The sequence below is a fragment of the Haemaphysalis longicornis genome, unplaced genomic scaffold (genome assembly GCF_048455015.1).
Source record: "Haemaphysalis longicornis isolate Haplotype H1 unplaced genomic scaffold, Haemaphysalis longicornis Haplotype H1 scaffold_1, whole genome shotgun sequence".
In the NCBI taxonomy this organism is placed as follows: Eukaryota; Metazoa; Arthropoda; class Arachnida; order Ixodida; family Ixodidae; genus Haemaphysalis; species Haemaphysalis longicornis.
In genome coordinates, this window is record NW_027526203.1 from 475,391,133 (window position 1) to 475,412,923 (window position 21,791).

The window sequence follows — 21,791 nt, forward strand, 5'->3', positions numbered from 1 at the left end:
GCGGACCTTTTTTCTCCACTTTGTTTCTTTCTTTCAAAAAAATATATCCGAACTACCACATTTTCCCCTCTGGTTTCCTTGGCCTTCTTGACTGCGTACCCTTATTTCTGTCTTCATTCAGTTCGATATATATATATATATATATATATATATATATATATAGTTGAGAAAATGGTTGACTCACGAGTTCCGACTGGAGGACCAGTCTTCATCTGAGTAACATACAACCTAGAATCACGCACGCTTATATAGGTGCAGAAGGTGTGCTACAGTGCACCCTTGTTAAAGGAGCCATGAAGACAAAACACAAGTTTGGTTCATTCAAAAGATTGCCTCGTTAGAATCATAGGGACACCCATTTTATTGTAAACTGCGCTCACATAACCTATATAATTAGAAAAAAAAGGGAATGGTCATGCGACCCACCAGCTTATTCCCCGCAACAGAACCTATGATGTCATACCAGCCTGCTCTGCGATTTGAAGATGCTGGCAAAATACAAACGCAAATTAGGCAGGGCTTATAAGCTTACCGAACGAGCTATTTGCACCTAAATGTAATGCATATCCATTTTACAGCTGCAAGAATTGTGCGGAAAACAGCAAAAGTTACGAAAATACACGTAAATATAGAAGTACCGATGAGCACTGCTGTTGGTACTGGGCGCACTATGCTTGTTTTAGCTGCACAGCAGTCCGGCGTTAGGAGTTGTCTTACACGACGCTGGCCGATTGGAGTAAGCGACATTGCCTTACGTGACCCTGTTTGTCAAGCATACCCCAGGTTTCACAAGGCGATTACTTTCCACCGTAACGAAGACAAGGTAGGTGTAAATACGGTCAAAAAAGAGCAATGGCGGAGGGCTGCGTATGCTAGCGCCATCTGGGGGGTATTGACGGCAGCAATGGCGCAGTGGAAGAGCTGAATGGCGCAGTGGAAGTTTGTTTGTATACGCGCCGTTATGACTTCATTGCAGACGTCACCAAAACACACGATTTCGCGGGAGAATCAATACTTTAACGTAAATTAATAAATTTATCAGTGCATACGGCATCATTTGCTGCCGCGCAAGCGCCGGAGACGCTGTAAAACACGAAATCTTTCGAATAAAACAAACTTGTATTTTGTCTTCATGGCTCCTTTAAGAACACTGGTGGGTTGGGGCAAGGGGACAGGGTAAGGGAGGGCCCTATACATGTGCGTACAGACTTTCGTGACGTTCTGCTCCTCACAATCTTTCCAAAGCAAAGACAAGAAAGGAAAGAGCAAAAAAAAGCAACGTTTCATAGTAACAGGAGATGCGGTACCGCGGGCGACAAACTCTGTTTATTGCTTTGAAAAGAGTTTGTCGCCCCGCGGTACTGCATCTCCTCTACTATGAAACGTTGCTTTTTTTTGTTCTTTTCTTTCTTGTCTTTGCTTTGGAGAGATTGTGAGGAGCAGAACGTCACGAAAGTCTGTACGCATATGTATAGGGCCCTCCCTTTCCCTGTTCCCTCGCCCCAACCCACCAACTTACGTTCAAACAAGGGTGCACTGTAGCACACCTTCTGCACCTATATAAGCGTGCGTGCTTCTAGGTTGTATGTTACTCAGATGAAGATGGCCCTCCAATCGAAACGTCAGTAAACCACTGTTTTTGTTTTTAATCGTGAGGCAACCATTTTCTCTACTATTTCTTCTGGCTCCTCGAGACGTTTCTTCTAGTGCTTCTATATATATATATATATATATATATATATATATATATATATATATATATATATATATATATATATATATATATATATATATATATATATAGCGAATCAGAATAGGAAATGAGGGGCTCGTTGAAATAAGACAGAAATAAGGGTTGGCGGTCAAGAAAACCTCGGAAAGCAAAGGGGAGGATATGGTAGGTCATATGTTGGTTTTTCACCACTTCCTTTCTTTCCAAATTCTTTATCTGTTTCTATGACCAACCATATCCTCCCCTTTGCTTTCCGAGGTTTTCTTGACTGTCAACCCTTATCTCTGTCTTATATATATATATATATATATATATATATATATATATATATATATATATATATATATGTGTGTGTGTGTGTGTGTGTGTGTGTGTGTGTGTGTGTGTGTGTGTGTGTGTGTGTGTGTGTATGTATGTATGTGGGTACCTATACCTAAAACCAACAACACAAAGTGGTGTCGCACAAAGCGCACACATAGCACATAGCATTAAGGAACGGTACTGCTGCGAAACAACGAATTTCCTCGAGCGGCGAAAGAAGATTCTTCTAAACAGTGAGCTCTCCTTATTCCTGCTTCAGGAGCTTACGGGAGGAAAGAAAGAAAAGAGCAAGGGATCAAGCTCTTGTCAGCGGCCGTTTAAGTTTCTAATCCGGTGGACTTTTACGAGGCGACGGGAACAAGACGAACCCAGCGGTGGCCGCGGAGGATTTTAGCCACCGCTCAGTCACTCCGCAAATGATCCCCGCGGCGCCGTCTCTCGCCCTTTTCTTTGTGCTCCTTTTATCCCGCCGTTTATTGTGGCGGCGAAAAGAGTGATGACACCCTGGCTCTTGTTGAGCTGCAGGCGACGAACGTCTCCGCCGCTTCGTCCCAAGAAATTCGCTGTGTGTATATATATATATATATATATATATATATATATATATATATATATATATATATATATATATATATATATATATATATATATATATATATATATATATATATATATATATATCCGAACGTCGACGTTATAAGTTAGGCAGGTTGTCATCCTTAACCAGCTCAAGATATTTGAATTACATTCATGGCATCACTTGTCGTGCTTCCGTGATTCCCTATTCTATTTTCTTTGTTTCTAATAACAGTATGTCGACAGAGGTACCGTTGCAACCATTATGCTATTGGGGCTGATGGGACTTTTACAGTCTTCTAAAACAGAAAGAATGTGCGTTAAAAAGTTCCAGGCCCCAAATTCCAGAGTCTAGAGGCATACAAAATCGTTAGCCCTAACATATCGGGTGAGCGCGGAATTTAAACAAAAATCATGCACCGCTCCGTCAAAGGACGACGACGGTTGAACGCGAAGCTTTCTCGTCACGGATTCTTTGGCTGTCGTCTGAATTTTCCAAATCCTTCGAGCGTGTCTAAATGGAGCAGCGGCATAGACGCCGGCTTCAACACGCGACGGACCCTGGTTCGATTTCGGCCAAGGGGGGCTTGTTTTTTTTTGTTTTTTTTTTCATTTCACCCACGATCATTCATCATCATTGCCATAAAAAGATGGCTTTCCTGCAGGGCATTTTTGTGCTACAGACGCTATCAGTGAGAACAATAAAGCTCCGCTTAATTATTGTGGCGGCAGAACCAAAAAAAAAAAAAAGATCGCACACGCCAGCCGCCAGTAGCGTCTTTAGACGACGATAGCTAGAGTCATATTATGTGCACGACATAAACCTGCTAGATCTGCTCGCTTACTAGGCAGATGAACACTATGAGACGTGCCGTTGGCCCACATCTTGGAGGAGAACGGGCGAATTTCCGGGGATGCGCCGAGGCCGGAGCTGCTGTTGGCGCGCAGCCAAAGGGAGCGAAAGGCGCCGACGAGCCCCGGTTCTTGTCAGGCGGCCGGGGTGGGGAGCCGGCGGGGTGACGAGGTGGCGCACGCCCGGCGGGGACGGCTTCCTCCCCCCGGGATTGAGCGGCCGTGGCGGCACGCGACTGCTCGCCGGAGGGGCCTGCTGACATATGGAGCGGTGGCCCTCACAAAAGCCGGGGTTCCCCCGCAATCCCGCTAACGAACGGTGTAATGGGGAGGCCCCGGGCGCTTTAATGAGCGCGCGCAAACACACGTGCCGGGGGGGCCATATGGTGACCCTCGTGGTCCTGATGACGGGCGGAGCAGATGGCCGGCCGATCGGGCGGCGGACTCACCTGTCGATGATAACCGGGTCTGAGGGCGTCTCGTTGCGGTTTCCGCAGCTCTTCTTGTCGCAGCAGCGACTGCGAAAAGGAGGCGGCCGTGAGGAGGCGCGCGTCGCCAGTGCCTCCGGCGCCGCTCACCTGCACATCACCTCGTGCGTCAGCAGCACCCGGCACATCTCGGGGTTCTTGTCCTGTCCCTCGTACACGATGGCCTGCGGCGGCGGCAAGGCGCGCCCATCTGTTACGCAAACGCGGCGGCCATCTTTTGCACGCGCGTCACGATAGGCGCCGCGGAACAGCCTCTCGAAAGCCGAGCCGCAAACGCGGCCGGAGGAGCGCCCACCACTCGAACCGACCAGATGGGGACGCCCCCCTCCGGGCCAAATTTTTCCATCTGTCGCAAAGAGGATCTAGCGCGTCCCCCGAGCTTATCTCATTCACTTGATGTACTCGCGGCCCGATTGTCTTTTTTTGCTCCTCCCGGGCCGCAAACCAGCGTCTGGGCCCCGCGGGAGCGGGCTCCCCCGCGCCCCGAGCCGCATATCTGATGACCGCTCGAGTAACCAGCCCCGAGGCCCAGAGCGCGGCCCTTTTCACTTTGTGCGCCTGCAGCCATGGGGCCAAACACGCCCCGCTCAAAACACCGATGAAGCGTTCAGTTCGATAACTTTAACCACGACCGGTGCCGAGACTGGGAAGTATCTATATGTTGTAAAGGATATGATGTTTATTACACCTGCTTTCGTTGCGCCAAAACCTTTGAACGCGGGGCTGGCGAAACGTAGATTTTACTAAATAGCCGGCACGCCTAAACAGTGAGGATTAGCGAGGGCCCTGCTAAGGACTTCCAGGTAAGAGTAAGCGTGACTGCTAACGCCCACTGTTTAGCTCCCTGTTTAGGCTTCCGCGTGGCGGTGTTTTCTGATATGAGTTTCTTTTAGTTTTTAGTTATGCCACTCGCATTAGCCTCCAAGTCGTGATCCTGCAAGCAGGCTGCTTTCTTGTGCGGGAAGGTGTTTACCTGGCCCGCTGCTGTTCCCTCGCCGTGCGCTCGCTAGTTGTGCACCTTTCACTTCCTCCTGCCGAAGAAACGCGGAGCATATCCGGCGGGGGGCGGCTCCGGCGGAGTTCTCCGCCTTTCAATACGGAGCGTTCTTTAGCTTGTCTCCTACACTCACTGGCCGCTTCTTATACCTGTGACACACGGCAACTCTAGATCTCCTTTAAATTAAACCCCTTTCGCCACGCCAAAATACATTTTGTGGAAAGGAGTGGCGCTCCTGACACACAGCAATCGCGGAGGCCGTGATCTCCTTTACGTAGTTGCTGTAACTGACACACCAATAAAGTGGCGCTAGCAGTTCTGTGGAAAAAGCATGCGCGATAACAAAAATGAAGTGCGGCTAATAGAACTTCTTTATTATTTTAGATAGGAACTGTGCGTTTTATTGTTGTTGAGAAAGAATAAATGGATAATTTCACATATTTGTATTAAACAGCAACGATGGAGTGCTTTTTTAGCCTATGTTCCGTGCCTAATCTGGCAACAGTGGGCAGACGTTTACAGAAATACATTACGATTGAACTTGTTTGGTGCAATTTATTTCATTGCAGTTTTCACAATTTATGAAAGTATTATGAAATCGCATTTGGTCTCACTAAGTTCTGGGAAGTTTATGATTTGCAAGCGCCTGCTTACGAGGCTGCGCCGCTAGCCGCTCCTTTTCGTGCGGGAAAGGAGATAGGCGAACACCCCTTACGGGAAATGCCCGTTTCGGTGAAGGAGATTCTCCTTTGTCGTGTGTCACCGAGGCGAACGCCGTTTCGGTAGCAGTCCTTCTCTGCAAATGCCTTTTAGGCGCCAGTGTGTCAGGGGTATTAAAGATGTATAAACATAGAACCCACAACAAAAAAGAAAAAAAAGGAAAGAACAGTCCAGATTAGTTGTCTGGTACCTCTGCTACACGGCCGTTTCAAAGGCCTTCCGAACACCTTCGAACCAACTGTCTATCGAGTGGCGAATTCACTATCTATTCAAAGCACTCGTAAGTAAGCGGTCAACTGACAATTTAAGGGCGCCGCGTAGCACAAGCATTACTCTACCGCGTGTCTCGTATCGTGCAGCAACATGTAAGAATGAGCGCGAGACAAAAGCACTTGCCTTTTTCTTACATACATGAGACAGTGGCGGACCCGCGGGACGGGGAGGGAGGGGGGGGGGGGGGGTGCAGTGATTTTTCGGCACGTGTAATTTTTTAAACCATGGCGGGGACCATCACTGTCCGCGGCGAGCAAAACACACCTCACTTGTAATTTTTGTTAGGCGTGATATTGGCTAACGCAACGTCTGCCTTAGTATGAGCGGGCTAATCGCTTCTTCCCTGCAGCCAATTTTTCCCCGTCAAGGGGTATCAAGGCGGCAGCGAGGAGGGAGCCTTCTTTGAACTCTTCACATGGTTGTCTGCAAGATGCTGATAAAAAAATCCCTTGTTATGCAACACCAGGAACAAATCATGACATTTTGGTTGGCTGCGGAGCACTGCCCCTTCATTACATCGTGGGTTTGTCTGTTCCACCCGAGCAACAAAATCGGCTGAATCTTTTTATCGCACATCATTTTTTGTGTTTCCGCGCCAGATAAAGGGAAAGAGAAATGGTATTGATTTATTTGATAGGAATAGAGATATGAGCTGGATAGTCCTAATTATTGCATTGGCACAGTTGCAGTGCTTAGAAGCCACCTGGTAAAAACATTACATTGGAAAAAACAAACACTACATGTAAAAATAGTGTGTGCGCCGAATGTACGATACGCTATGCAAAGCATACGCACCGGCGTAGCGTAAAAATATGCCCTTAGCATGTATACACCTAATACACTTTCGCGAAGTAACAATGTGTCCGCAGTATGCATATTTATTTTTCTTACAACACCGGAACGTAGTGCAGTAAACCAATATATATCTAAACACAAACCCAACAAAATCGTCACAATGCAATGCACATAACTTCCTCTATATGCAGCTCAATACATAACCCGAATTTGTGTTGTCGCACTTGTCCAGACGGACGCACCCAGTAGTGGTCGCAGATGTTTGTCGCATGAAGGACTTCCTTCAGTGCAAGGAAGGCTTTGTTTTAGCTTCGTGGGTTGTGCTACGAGTTTTCACAAGAATAGGCGAGTCCTAGATAATAGGTCAAGTTTGTAATTTAATATTCTCTCCTCGGTCGCGTAAAGGGGCATTCGTGTAGTGCATGACATCCATCTTGGGTCCACAAGTGCAGCAGTTGTCATCGCCAAACTGAACACGAGGGAAGAGGCGGCGTCAAGAAGACTCCTCGCTCGTATACGCGACGTCAAGACGAAGGCGATGTAATAAAGTGTCGACCGAAAGGAGACGTATACATGAAAATGTAAGGGACGGCTCCACTCTGCATGTACAACAGCGACGCCTCTGTGAGCGGAGTTTTCAGAGGAAGGCGTATCCTCATTTGTCGCAAATGGCTACTTGTGTTGTTTGAATGAAGTGTAGCAGCATGCAAGTTGGTCGCCTCGCGAATTTCCACCTATTCCAATGCGCCCGGGGGTCCTGTGAAAGTATCCACGGCTGCTTATCTTCATGCTTACACCTTGCAGCGATTCCCACCGCTGCCATAAATCCCTAAATCGCCCTAAATCCAATGGGGCATTGCACTTGCGGCGTAGTTATAGTAAGACGCGTCTTACATTTGCTCAGAACTGAATCATCGGGAGCATTCAGCGAATAATACTTAAAAGCCAGATGAGCTAACGCTAGCTTTATTTTTGTCTCGATACAGCTGCGCAACTGCAGTGATTTTACTCGTGCCCCTAACTGTTTGAAGATGTCGGCCAACAATACGGCAGACATTCGAAAGCATTGAACAGCCCAGGGACAGAAAAGCTGGAGCGAGGCGACAAATGGCGCTTCGGCTGTATATTTCTGTGCCGTCGCGGCAGTGTTTCGGGATTTTTTAGGTGCGGAGTACCTTAGGACCGCGCAATGTCCGCCCGCGTCCGTGCGCATAGCATTTACAATCGCAAAAAAATCACACAGGCACCGGCACCGGCAGGATACGATCCTGTGTCTGGTAGACCAGACAGAGTTAGTGTCAGTCGTCTTACCCATTGGGCTACGACCGTTAGCTAGAACCCGAAAGTCAAACGGTTTACTCCGTCACCTGTAACCGTGCGGAGTACCTTAGGACCTCCCAATGTCCGTCCGCGTCCATCCGTGCGCACACCACCACCAAGCGAAAATCTAGCGAAATTCGATTTGAACCGTGAGTTGCAGTTTGAACCGTGAGTCGATTTGAACCGTGAGTTGCAGGAACAGTCAAGGTGCAACTTGCGGCTCAAATCGAATGACGGTTGGGGCGCAAATCGGATGCCACTCGGGGCGCAACTTGGGTGTCATTTGGAGTCCCCGTACTTCGCACCCTCGCCATCATGCACGGAGTGGAGATGATGCCATTTTTAGGTATGCACTAACCAACCCTCTTTTGTGCTGTTCTATTGACGAGACTTTCTACTATATTTAGCGCCAACAACCCATGCAACATACATTCTCCGTAATTCTTCAAAGAACATGATCTCTACTCCCGTCTGCGTAAAAATCCGCCTCATTCTTTTGTTTCTGACCTTCTGAAAGAGCGCTCCGCCTGGATTAATGTTTCTCTCGTTAAGCACGTTTTATTTTCTCGCAGAATGTTGTGCCTGTCTACTTAGGCTGCAGCGAAGAATCTGCCTCTGCACATATACGCACATACGCCATGGTACACCAAGGGCCGTTTACCCCGGCTTTGCCCTTTTTTTTTAATCTCCCTTGTGCTCATAGGGGGAGTTGCAACTACAGTGCGAGTCACAAAACTAAACACAGGACTGGGTGGTGCGTGAGACCGTATTCGCGGTATTCCGGGGTTTCACGCTTCGTCGTCCAGCTCCAACGCCGCTCCGGACGGCATCACGCGTCGTGTGCTCGGCACTGTTAACAAAAATGCTAGTAAAAAGGTAGTAACGGGTTATATTTACTAACTCCTCACGAACTTTACTGCCCCCAGAACGGTACGTAGGTCCTGCCACTAAGTATGGAACCTAAATGCTATCGTTACTAGTCTAGACCGGGCGCTTAGTAACTGCTGCTTGGTTGATACTAACATTGACTGATAGTAACAAAATTCTGTGAATTTTTCATCATAATAACTAAAGAACTTTTGCCACTCCAGAGCACGATTTAAAAGTTTTTTGTAAATCCTCATGCGTACTTGTATATGTTCAGATTAAAATGCATAATTTTAAAATTATCGCTAGAATATCTTATTTTTGCGACAACCACAATGAGTCTATAAGATGACTTCCGCTGCTGGCTATAAAAGCAAAAAGACAAGATGCATTTATAAGGCATCTACGTTATACTGGCTCTCCTCGTGCATCCCGTTAACTTTCTTGCTCAATTTATTTGTTGTCTAAGTGTGACCACGGCCGGTCTGGACGCGCTCGCTCGCCGCCTTTACGGCCTGCGCAAGGGGTGCTGTTTCTGCCTATCGCCGCAACGTTCTGGGGGCACTCCGAGCCAACCTTTCCCCGGCAGCTTCCCCGGCCGTAGCGGTGGCTAGAGCATGAAGCGAACGCTCCTTCCAGGGCTTCATGCGCAACCGCAACCGCAACATTCGCAGGCTCGAACCGCGCTTACAGCCTCTTACGGCAAGCTCGACTTCATTCGTTCGCCCCTGCGAACCTCCTGGATGGCCATCCTTCCAATCGCGAAAACGCGTTGCGTGCACAGCTGAACTTTTTAAAGGACACGCGACTCTCGCACCGACTATGATGATACCAGCTATAGTGCTGTCCGTGGTGCGCGGCTTACAGTCCATCATCTTTCATCTTCGCCCTTTATATCCTTTTTTCTCTCTATCCTCCTCTGGACGTACCCGCTTTTCGGAAGGGGAGGCGCGAACCGCTGATCCACCCGCTGGAGAGCGCATTGACGCGGTTGTTACGCAAGCGAACTGTGTCATTTTTTTTTTTTTTTTTTTTCATTTGCGTAACCTCAAATACGGTCTGCACCGCGCCGGGAACGCGCTTTTTAATTTTGCGTCCGCTGACATAGTCACTCAAAAGAAAATGCTTGCTGCAAAAGACGGTGGAGGGAGACTTGTCATAAATTATACGATTTTCCCGGGAAATGTTTTCTCTGCCACTTCACGCATGGTCCCTCATCGGTAGGGAACTGATGAAACGACACGCCAGCAGTCTTCCTAGACGGTGACTTGCAAAAAGGCACATAACAGTACACCATGTGCGCGCTGTTTGCACGCTGCACCGGAAGCACAAGGCACACACGCAGTAACTTTTGAAAACGTCGGCAGGCACAGAAAAACAAACAAAAAAAAATGCGTTGACGAACTCACTGCGACCCAAGTGTGGTTCGTAGGCAACAGGCTACCTTGACAAAGCGCGACTAGTTTTCTTTCACACTTGTGCGAAGCGAGAAAGGTACATTGTCCAAACAGGCGTCTGTTCTGCCTTAGACGCTTAATGCAACAGGAAGAAGCAAATAACGGGCGAAACCCGAAAAAGACCAAGCAATAGGAGTAATGCGTTCGCGGTGCAACGCGCTTTGAAGGGTAAAACGCCTCGATGCGAGCGTACGTGCACCCTACGAAGGGTTGGTTCGCAACGCCCTCACTGCACGGAAACAGCTCTGCTGCAACCACGGCGGCTGCTCAGGCCGTAAAGGCGGCGAGCGAATGCAGAGCTCGCGAGCGCGTCCAGACTGGCCGTGGTGTGATATGTGCGTGTTGAATGTGTCTATGTCGTGCTGCGTGCCCAGTAGTAGCAGTAGTAAGTGGTTCGGTTTGAAAAGGAAAAGAATGGACGGGGGATAATTTTGAGCCCATCTGGGGGCTCACCGGCATACAACCCTGTCCGGGGGGTAGGGAATATAGAAGGGGGTAAATAGAATAGGGTAGAGAAAAAGTAGATAGGTAAAGAGAGAAAAGAGAAAAAGTTCCGGCGCCGCGGAAGAAAAAAATTGGCCGCGTATCTGCTCCTTTTGTTGCAAATGCCGTCAAAAGACGATAGTCTTTATCGGCTTTTGCGAAGTAAATGCCTCCCTTCGCTTTCCCGCTCACCTCTCATGTTGTTCCTCTTGCGTCGCGCTCCTCCCAAGGTAAAGACGCCAAAGGTTTGATTCAATCATTTTTACATTTCCCGCGTTCCACTGCTCCAAACCGGGCGACTCGATGCGAACGCTGCCGTACGGCGAAGACGCCCGTTAATCGAGGTGCGCTACTTCAGCGTTTATAGAACCGCGTTTCCATACTCCACATGCGTTGCAAGAAGAACGTGGAACCTACCTAGTGGAACCTTGCGTAACTGTTGCCGGTTGATTTCTTAAAATGGCGCCAGAAGCTATAGTGGCGCGGGCGACAGCAGGCGACGGCGGAGTGAATTCTTTTTCTGCAGTTGATGAAGTATTTAATTTCGCAAATTCAAGCATGTTTGATTTTTTATAAAGGAACACTGCAAATATCACTTCTGTATTGATTTGTTGTCTCATATTTGCGTAATGTCTTGTTCTTCTTCAACAATGTTGACAAGTATGAACATTCCACCGGACATAGACAGGTAGATTTAGCTGTGACTATATAAGACTATTGCGCAGGCATTGTTTTGCTTTGGCCGGGTGGCTGAATCGGGTCACAGACAGACATACAGACAGACCAAAATTTCTGGGTTTAAGTAGCCCAAGAAAGACTATCGTCTTTAAAAAAGGGTTGCCACAGTCCAGCCGATCCACATTGTCACGCGTAGCTTTTTACTAGGTTATGCATGGCCATTTAGTAAAAGCACAAAGTGCCTAGTGGGTACAGTGACAAGTAACTGGTTAGTGTTCTGCTAGTAAGAGCCACGACCTTTTTTTACGAGCGTGGCAGCAGCACGTGACTGCTCGGTTTCACCATTGCGCAGGTTATAAACAACGTCCGTCAGAAAACAACGTCTGGTCAGAATTATAGAACCGTACTATTCGTGTGGGCCCACAAGTCAGCGGTACTATTCGAACGCCGCTTTTCTCCTTTGATTGATTGATTGTAGGGTTTAACGCGCCGACGCAACGCAGGCGATGAGGCGCGCCGTAGTGGAGGGCTCCGGATAAATTTTGACCACCTGGGGATCTTTAACGTGCGCCGAAATCTCGTACACACGGGCGTTTTTGCATTTCGCCTCCATCAGAAAAGCGGCCGCCGCGGCCGGGAATCGAACCCGCGACCTCGTGCTCAGCAGCGCAACGCCTTAGCCACTGAGCCACCGCGGCGGGTGATCCATATGGATTCCAATGGGCATATCACAATGACTGCTGGGCTGCAGTTGGCACTCTTCCGCGCTGTCTGATAGCGGAAGCGAGGGTCCGAGCAAGCCACAGTTGATGACGTCATTTATGGGTCAAGCTATCGCCTCCCCCCGGCCGCTTTTCTGATGGAGGCGAAAAGCAAAAACGCCCGTGTGTACGAGATTTCGGCGCACGTTAAAGACCCCCAGGTGGTCAAAATTAATCCGGAGGCCTCCACTACGGCGCGCCTCATCGCCTGCGTTGCGTCGGCGCGTTAAACCCTACAATCAATCAATCGCCTCCCCCCACCGTTCATCGGCGGCAACCACACATGCTGTGGTCCGCGAGACCGCAGAGCATGCTCCGAAATTGCCGAAGAGAGCTCACGCGCGTGCACACTGAAAGGAAACCGCTCCCACTGCAGTGCCCATGAATTCCCCGTGCAGGTATCCGGGAATTCATGACACTGTGACATTGGCTGTGGTCTTTCTAGAATTAACAACCACAGCCAAGGTATGGCGCTGAGTTTGCTTCCGCATATAGATATAGCATACGCGTTAAATGCGTATTTAAAGCTCCATTAACAATACCGATCTGGTAATGCGCGCGTAGCGTTTCCTACATATGCGTGTTTTTGTGTGCGCGTGTGTGCGCGTGCGTGTGCGTGTGTGCGTGCGTGCGTGCGCTGTCCGGTGCTGTCTAAAACAGGCGCCCAGAAGCCCCTTATACGCGGACAGTGTTCGAACGGGCGGTTCGAGGCATCAGTGGGCCCCTCGGCAGCCCTTGCAACCCCTCGCGGGCGTGACTCTGGCGATGGATCCGATCGTTCTGTGAAAGCGCTGTCAGGGCGGCTGCACGGCCGCTATGTTGAGCTCTGCAACTCCCCCCGATTCTTCCCGCCAAATGATGGGCGCACACGAAAAACAGCAAAGGAAAGCGATCTGGCCTCGATAACCGAGGAACAAGTTTTTCAACTTTGGCCGCTGCCTCGGAGCCCCTTCGCGCAGTGTCGCGTCTGCACGCGCTCTTTTCTCCCTCTCCTCCCGCCTCGACAGCGGGACACTGCATTACACTTCTCTCGCCAGGCCGCTGTATCGAATCGGCATCCAGACGGCTCGAGGCGGCCGCGTTCGGCTTTACCCAATGAAATACGGGTGGCCGAAACTTAACAAGCGCGTGTTTAGATAGGAGAAAAACTTGGATAACAAAAAAAAAACGCCTAGAACGATGGCTCGCTGTGGGCGTTTGACGGAAAATTCCAGGAATTCTAGGACACGCACCTACAATCACACAGAATTCTTTTTGCTAGTGGTTCTTTAGATTCCGCGCATGCATTATTACCGTTTTGTCACAATACAATACCTTGCTCCAAAGGCAGCGTATTTGACACGTTTCCATTATTCTTCTTGGCGTGTTTCGTGTTGGGTATGTTTGCAATACATCAAGTTAGCCATGGCTGACGTATTGTCTAGAGTCACGCGTCCACATTTCGCAGTCGTGTCACAAGCACTAAACGTTGACCGATCGATCGGTTTATTTATTGATTGTGATGTTTAGCGCGCCGATACAGCTGACAGCGCGGAAAACTTGTAAAAAGAGAAGGCAGACAGACGTCTGCCTTCTCTTGCTGCCTAAGCTTCCACACGTGTCCAACACCAGCCCAACGCCAAGCATCAGTGCGATGCACCTGGGCAATGCCTCCGGATTAGTGCTGACCCCATGTGCGTCGTGCGCCTTTCGCCGCCACCAGAAAGAAGCGGCGGCCGGGGATCCCTCAGCAGCAGCAGCAGCAGCAGCAGCAGCCTCAGCCAGCGAGCCGGCAGCAATCGCTCGAGGCGAAGCATCACTGCGAGCATACTGACGGGGACCCATGCAGAAGGACGATCGGGGTGAGAGTTGTTAATGCTCACCCCCAGTGCAAGCATTTCTGCCCGTGCGTTTTCTGTTCCTGGTGACTCGGCACTGCGGAAGCAGTTCACTGGTGTGCCATCTCTCGGGCCCTCTCAGGCCAAGTCGAAGAACGCTCGTGCTTCGGCACGATACAGAGCGCGCGCTTCGTGCCGCGTTGTGTACAACTCGTTCAGTGCCCTTGGCGGCGCCACCTCGGCGGTATCGATTGCGGCGACTGTCCCAGCCGGGCAGCGTAGCGTGCCCAAGAGCCGTTGCTCGCGCGGGGACACGGTGCACGATGGGCGGCGGCGGCGTCCCTGGGGAGACCGCCTCCCATAGATTGGCCACCGGCGGGCTCTTCCCCAGGCCGGACCCCAAATTGAGTTCGCGGGCGCGAGCTTCTTTGCCGGCTGCTGGTGGCGCCCCCCGACCATCTCGCCAGCAGCCCCGCTCTCTGCGCACCCACGCGCGCTCGCGTGAATATGACAACGCTGCAATAAAAAGGCGCGCACCCTCCGACCAAACGTAGCGTCAACCTTATTTCGCTCGGTTGATCCACCGATCCCGCACCTACAGTTCCGCGCCATGCAAAGTGCATCCCGCACTGCGGGAACAAGTGCGCGCAAGGAGAGCCCTCCTTTTCGTTTTAGCATTGCCCAGTAATGAAGGAAGCACGCGCGTCCAACAGCGCCTGAGTTCACCGCCTTGGGATGCATGCTTGGCTCCAGTGAAAAACGACTCGGGACGCCTCTGAATCCAGCGCCGCTTCCATGCCGCCTATTGCACTTGTCATTACGGCGTACGGGAAACACCCACTGTTTTGCCGTTCGGCACCCACTCGGGAACTCCATCTCCATCCCCGGGACCTATGTTCGCACTTCGCCAATCTCGTGCCCGCGCCACCAGCTCGACGGCTAATGAACTTGCAGCCATTCGAGGGCTTTTCAATACATCATTGAAGCAGCTCCCCCTAAAATGGCCCGTTTTTTTCTGATTCCAAAAGTGCCCTGCAAAGTATGCGGGCAGCCCCGTGCTGCAGTACTTTCCGCTGACTTGTGACGAAACATTTGAGAATTCTTTCATCAGGCTGTCATAAAGGGCCGTGGTATTTTACTTTAGTGCCTGCCAATTCCCCTAGGGAACCAGCGGCAACGTTTTGGGTGATGCAGCTGCCCGGACAGGCCGTGACAGTGAAAGCACCATCTCGCTTCCGTCCTCAAAAACCGATGCTGATAGGATGCTTCGTTCTTTCGCGCCTACGACTACCATTAGTCAGTGGAGTACGCCGGAGTTTGGGTATCCCCGCCACCGCATCCAAGCCACTCTACTTCGGCGGGCTGTACCGATCGCAGTCTACTCTACTTCGTAGACTGGGGTTGGGAGTGGCCTTCATGAAAGCCTACTCCTTCCTCATTGGGATAGCCAGTATAGCGCCCACTGCGACGCCTGTTGGGCTGAAGAGACAATCGAGCATCTCCTTTTATAAAAAAAATAACAAACGAAAAGCGAAAGCACACAATTTGTTCGCATTAACAAGAAATTTCCGCGCGGTTGATGCCGTGCTCTACATAATTTTCATATTGCTGTGTTCGTTTTTCCCCAGTGAGTTTGCAAAATGGCTGAATGTCCTAGTAAGAGCACTCATTGAAGCCACATATGGTTCACGCGTAGCTCGCGACAGAAAAATATTTCTATCGGTAGTCCTTATTTGATGACACACAGAGTTAATCCGTTTTATATCCCCTCCTCCGAGATCGTCTCGTCATATGCGTCCCGCCTTCGAACTGCGTACAAACAAAAGGCTGCATTAGCGCACGTTTCCCTTTTGATTTCTTGCTGCTTCCGAGCACGTAAGAAAGAGAGAAAGCGTTTATTCGTTCGGCTTTCTTTTTTTTTTTTTTTTTTCAAATTGAAACTGAATACACACGTACCCCAGTCTAACCATTCTAAATAAGACAAAACTCGTCATTAATAAATGCGTTTGTTTCGTATTTATTGTTTTCATTGTCGCGGCAACTTCGTTATGGTGTCTGAAAAAGTGACCAGATAAAATTGTTTTTTTTTTATCAGAAAACGAAGCTATAAGCTTCTTCGAGAAAAAAAAATTAAGGTGCCCGCCAGAATCTTTTGTTGAGTGATGCGGGTGCCGACGCAATGTAGACAGTTGCCGCCAGCGCACAACGAAACTGCGCGATTCGTTCGCCGCAGTACCTTGTTTTACAGGGAGGCTGTACATGTGCAATCTCGCTCCACTGTGTGGAACGAAGACTCGGGGACTCTTCTTCCGCGTATAGAAAAATTCATAAAAAACTGAACAAAAAGTATTAGGACCTTCACATTTTGATATAAAATGTTATCTATTGCCTTCCAAAAATGTCTTCCCAGCAATGCATTTATGCTTAAAGGAGAAGGTGACTTTCAGAAAATCGATCCCCTGCCACATGGATGACAGCAGTTGGTATCTCGGAGAGAGAGAGAGAGAAGGGATTTGGTGGAAGAAAGGAAAGGAAAGTGCACTGGGGATATTATTGAGCTCAGTAGGGAGCTCACCTGCATACAACCCAGTGCGGTGGGGAGGGGAAGAGCTCTCGCTCCCACTGCTCACTACTACTTATGTATGTATGTATGTATTGTTCAAAGGCCCGTGGTTTATTGGGGCATTGCCAGACCATGTGTTGCTGCAATGTTGCACCACTTGCATCTGTCCACGTATCGCATGTGTCACCGCATCGGGACAGCTGCGGTGACACAGGGCGGGGTGAGGGAATGTTTGACTGCAACCTGCGCCACGCAACTGTTTGCCATTTGTTTAGCGCAGCGTGGGCAGCAGGGAATTTCAGTCGGCTCAGCTCGGTTGGTTTTTGTAAGCAGCGCTTCACAGGTAGCCATCATCACCCTTCGGACAGCGGTGCATCATCCGGCCCGGTCGGCGAATACATATGCATCGAAATGCTTTCCATTAGTTTACTCCGTTTCTCTGTACTATTCATTGTTACTCTCCTTCTTCGTATTTTCTGTAACAATTAACTGTCGCCTTCGCACTGCTTACTTTGTTACCTTTCGCTAATATTCATATACGTTCATGCTTGTTCATACATTCACTCTCCTGTTAAAATATAAGCCCCTCTTTGTTGTTTGTCCATAACGGCTCTGTCTCCCTCCATCTTGCCGCTCTGGTCGGCGAAAGCCGCGCATCAGGCGGGCGCCCCCTCGTCACCGGTGCCCTGAAGATTGCTTGCCCGGGCTGACTCCCCGTACCTTCTAGCAGCGCACGCTCGAAAGGAAACGGTGACACGCATGGCACGTTCAGTGGCGCAGGTTGCCAAGCGCGCTTCGCCCGGAGGCTTTGCGCGTGCCGAGGCGCTGTGTGCGGCCCGGCGGTCGTTTCGTGCGTGCGAGCGCGCAGTTAATTTAAGCCTCCGCTGTTGGAAAACAAATTTGAACGGTTTCTCGTGCGATGAGCGTCGAGGTATGTTCTGCGTGCGCGTTGCGCTGCCAAGACGCACCAACACTGAAATTGAAATTTCAGCAATTTTACCAACAAAAGATAAGGCGATGGATTCGTATGCGGGAGATTGTTTCTTTCCGGGCTTTTACCTTTGCGATTAACGAAGGTCTGCTTCATTGCTTTGGCAGCTCCATTTATCGCCCAGAGGACCCATAGCAAGGTTCTTTGACTGGCCGCAGAAAAACGTCCAATGACCCAAACCGGAGCTTCGAAGTCAAGAAATCGTTGCAAAAAAAAAAAACGACACTCCCGAATTTCGTAAGAAAATGCGAAGTGATGTTTGTGAAGCACCTTGCTCGCGATTGGTCTGCTGAGTGCGGCTGCACATGAGCAGCGTCCACCTTTTTTTATCTTTCTTTTGTGACTTTTTTTTCTTTTGCATGGCGAGGTTTTCAGCTTCCTCTTTTTTTTTTTTTTTTTTCACCCTCTGTCGGAGCGAACTCGCAGCACCGAGGCGAAGCTCCCCTGCGGTCCGCTTTGAGGCGCAGCGGAATGCAGCCGAGCTTCGACGGGCTGCTGGCCTGCATGCAGAAGGGCAGTTTCCGGTGGACGCTTAGCACTTGCGACCCATATTTCGTCTCCCCGTAGAACAACCCACGGACAACGAACATCCAGCCCCGAAGGGTGCAAAACGAGCTGCAAGGAGCGCTTCGCTAAAGACGGGCAGGGAGGAATCAAAGCACACGCGTGGAGGGACTGGCGCGCGAACGGATCCACCTCGGGCTCGTGAGGAATGACCCTCGCTTGAGGAGCGTGCTTGCCCTTTACGCAGAGGCGGCCGCTTGGATCGGCCGCGATCCAGTCCCACTGCGTGTTGGCGCCACTCACTTGCTTGGTGACAGAATCGATGAGCCGCACGTAGAGGTCTTGCTCCTGCCGGACACCTGCAGCGTCAGGAACTTTTGTAACGATCACGCGCTTCGGGCCCGCATTGAGCGCGTGTGAGAGAGTTGGCATTCCGCGAAAAATAACTCAACAACGCTATCAAGTTGAACGAAGGAAGGTTGAAAAGCAAAATAAAGGCAGGAATGTTGGCCGGGGTGCAATACTTGCTCCCTTCAAGAGGGGCAGAACAACGGTACTCCGGAGCGAAGCCACATGAGGTGTCAACCACTGAGTACAAGTGGAGTAACTCGTTTCGTTTATCCTTTTACGCCATTTCAGCAGGCATTTTTACACCGGCGAGAGAAATTTGCTTCAGAAAAACATGCCCTCCTCATTTCGCCACGGGCATGCACGGCATGCTTGATTCATTTAAATTGCATGGTGACAGTAACGCAGGCAGAGTTCTGCTTTCTACTGTTCATGGCCCTTGTTTATACACAGCAAAATGTCAGAGATTATATGGTCAGCTTGCGCATTTTTCTTTGCTGGGCCCCAGGCCAGCAGTGAACAGTGTTGAACATATGGGGCATGCACAAGCTCAAGTCCGCATACATGCACTACATGTCAAGAATCGCGAAAATATTCGATAGGGACCAAGGGAATTTCCTCCGCACCCACATTATGCCTCGAACGGGTGGATGTCCGGACAAACGCTCCAATAGTAGACGCACCTTACCTTCAGCGCCTCAGGAAGAAATAAAAAGAACTTTTATGTATATCTGATGAACGACCGCCTTTTACTGGAAATACGGCAGAGAAATGCACCCCTTGTATATTCAAAACGACTCTTTCTGCATTCGAGTTCTCGCTATCGGGTTTTTTTTTTTTTTTTTTTTTTTTGGCCCAGGGGGTCTCTTCGCACATTGAAGTAGGGTAACTCGACGTGATCGGGTTCTGAAAATATCCATCGGCCACCCTAATTATGCCGTTCAGAGAGTTTAAAAAGCTTAACTAACCATGCATGGCGCTCATTTCTGAATAACACCGCAATAACAAGTTAAATATAACAGAAACAAATTTGTCTATCTCTGCCCCTTTTTCTTTCACTTAGAGGCAAAACAATTATTAGCTACTGCAGCGTACTGCAACGGCGTAAGAAGCCATTCCTCGAAGCGCAAACGCCGTGCATAACAATTCTTTTTTCCAACGTTTGAGCGTTTTTTTCTTGAAATGAATGCCTGACAGCTCGACCGGCCGCAGTGAATTAAGTGGCACTCCGAATAAGGAACGTCGGACGCATGGCGTGGCTACTGCAGGCTTGCAATGAACAGGATGTACCATCCTACGGGACATCATCGTCAGCAGTAGCGTCGATTCCACCATACATAGTAGCTCCCGTTTGACATAACCACAACCCTATCTAGGGTATTGCTCTCAGCTCTCTCAGCGCTTCCCGAGAAGACAGCATCAGATAAGTTCACTGCCATCCACTGTGCAAGAACAGTTCCAACGTGACAGTTAGATTGATGTCAGTGCAAGCTATGTACACAGGATGATTTCTTTAGCTACAAATCCTACGGAAAATAAAAACAGTAATAACTGAACATATAATAGATATTTCTAGCGATCATTTTTTCACTAATGGAGGGCATGAAGGCCTTCTCGAACACCTGTCCCGAAAATGTTGAAGTGCCAAGAGAGGGAAGAAAAGGTTGCTGCCATCACACACTTATGTGCAGTTACTGCTGTCTAGACGAACCTGCTCTCTTCCAAAGTATCACGTTCAAACATGCGTTTCGATCAACGCTGCGCGGTTATTGCCCGACCAGTGAGGAGCTCTGATCGGTCCTGCGGTCGGGAAAGGCTTCCACAGTACACCTTGCCTTAGAGACGGACCTGAGGACCAGTCCGAGCGACTTGGACAGCCTTTCCGGCGCTGTGTACTATTGGCGGGTTTCCACACTCGGAGCGGAGCCGGCACCGATGGCCGCGAGTGGCGGCCCGGTTCTTCCTCACGGCCGTCACACCGCCGGTGATGCTTTTCTGTTGGCCGCCGACACGCGTAAGCGCAATTAAGTGTGTATGCTGAAAGCGCTGCTTTTGTTTTGAAACTACGGAGATACCATACGTGTCACTTCAATCATAGCTTCATGAAATCACTAAGTTGAGGCTTCGAAAGAACAGACACAAACCGGCTTAATTAACGAGAATGGAGCTAAGTACAGATACTGTGATGTTCATTAATTTATGCGCGGCTCTCCGACATTCCATTTGAGCCTGCAGCCTGGGCGCCCAAATGTCGCTCGGGGTCGGTGGGGACTCAGCCGGCACCCCGAGTGGTTTTCGTAATGGTTCTGGCGCGAGTGTTGCTCGTCGCTGGCAAAGTTGCGCCCTCTGCTTGTTTTTGTGCGGCCCTCTTCCGACGCCCATTGCCCGGACCCAGAGGCGATCGGCGGCTGCGCACCGGACCGGCAGACAGTTCGATGCAGCACTGCGGTAGGCGAGGCGCTCAAATGGGTTCGTGGCAAAAGGCACTGGCGCTGCACCAGTGCAACGCGCTGCCCTCTGGATACCGGCAGACGGCTCCGAAAGAACGGGGCCACCTTGCGGGGACCGGTGCAGCCGCAAGACGGGCCGACGAGCGCGCGATTGGCCGGCTGGGCAGCCCGGCGCGAGTGCTGCACGCAAGAGACGTGTCGCCCCGCTGCAGGGTGCCGCTCCTTCCTGGGCTCCTTCTTTTACGACGCGTAGGCAAAGCCAATCGCGGGACCCCATCTGGAGGCGCAGTCCGGGGGCGCCCATTCTGGTAATCCCGGAGGCCGGCTCGTAAAAGGGGGCTGGTGCGGAATTAGGTGTTGGCCGCGGGCTGCTCACCGTTGGCGTAGAGCAGCTGGAGCCGGTAGTGGATGCCGTTGTTGGTCTTCTGGCCGTCCGATTCCTGCAGCGAGGACAAGTGGATGCGAGGCACCGCGTTAACCCCGCCCTGCACGACCACGCGTCTGTCGGCGGCTGCTGTACAGGGCCGCAGTCGCAAGGGCGCCCCCCGCTGTGTTCGTTAGAGTGCGTTCGCTTCGAGACCTCTAATCGCGACGATGCCGCCACCCAAGGATTGCTCCGATCGTTGACAGCACGCAAAGCTTCCGACAAGGCTCGACTGCGAGTGCTTCGATAACGTTGACTGAATCAAACGCGATTAACGCTGGCTTCATGAGGTTCGCTACGTAGGCTGCAAGTTCAACTTTGCCTCATAATGACGGAAAGCGAAGCATCGACTGGCGAATGCATGCAGTGCTCGT

General features: G+C 50.2%; 1 protein-coding gene across 3 annotated transcripts in view; it reads right to left on the bottom strand.

Moving 5' to 3' along the window:
* Kn (EBF transcription factor knot) overlaps window positions 1-21,791 on the bottom strand; it is a 321,220-nt gene that overhangs the window by 103,632 nt on the left and 195,797 nt on the right. For all 3 annotated transcript variants that reach the window (XM_077688236.1, XM_077688235.1, XM_077688237.1), the window contains exons 4-7: window positions 21,370-21,433; window positions 18,499-18,554; window positions 4,060-4,133; window positions 3,931-3,999 (exon numbers count right to left, since the gene is read on the bottom strand). In XM_077688236.1, the coding sequence (XP_077544362.1) occupies window positions 3,931-3,999; window positions 4,060-4,133; window positions 18,499-18,554; window positions 21,370-21,433 (263 nt within the window). The remainder of the gene's footprint in view (window positions 1-3,930; window positions 4,000-4,059; window positions 4,134-18,498; window positions 18,555-21,369; window positions 21,434-21,791) is intronic.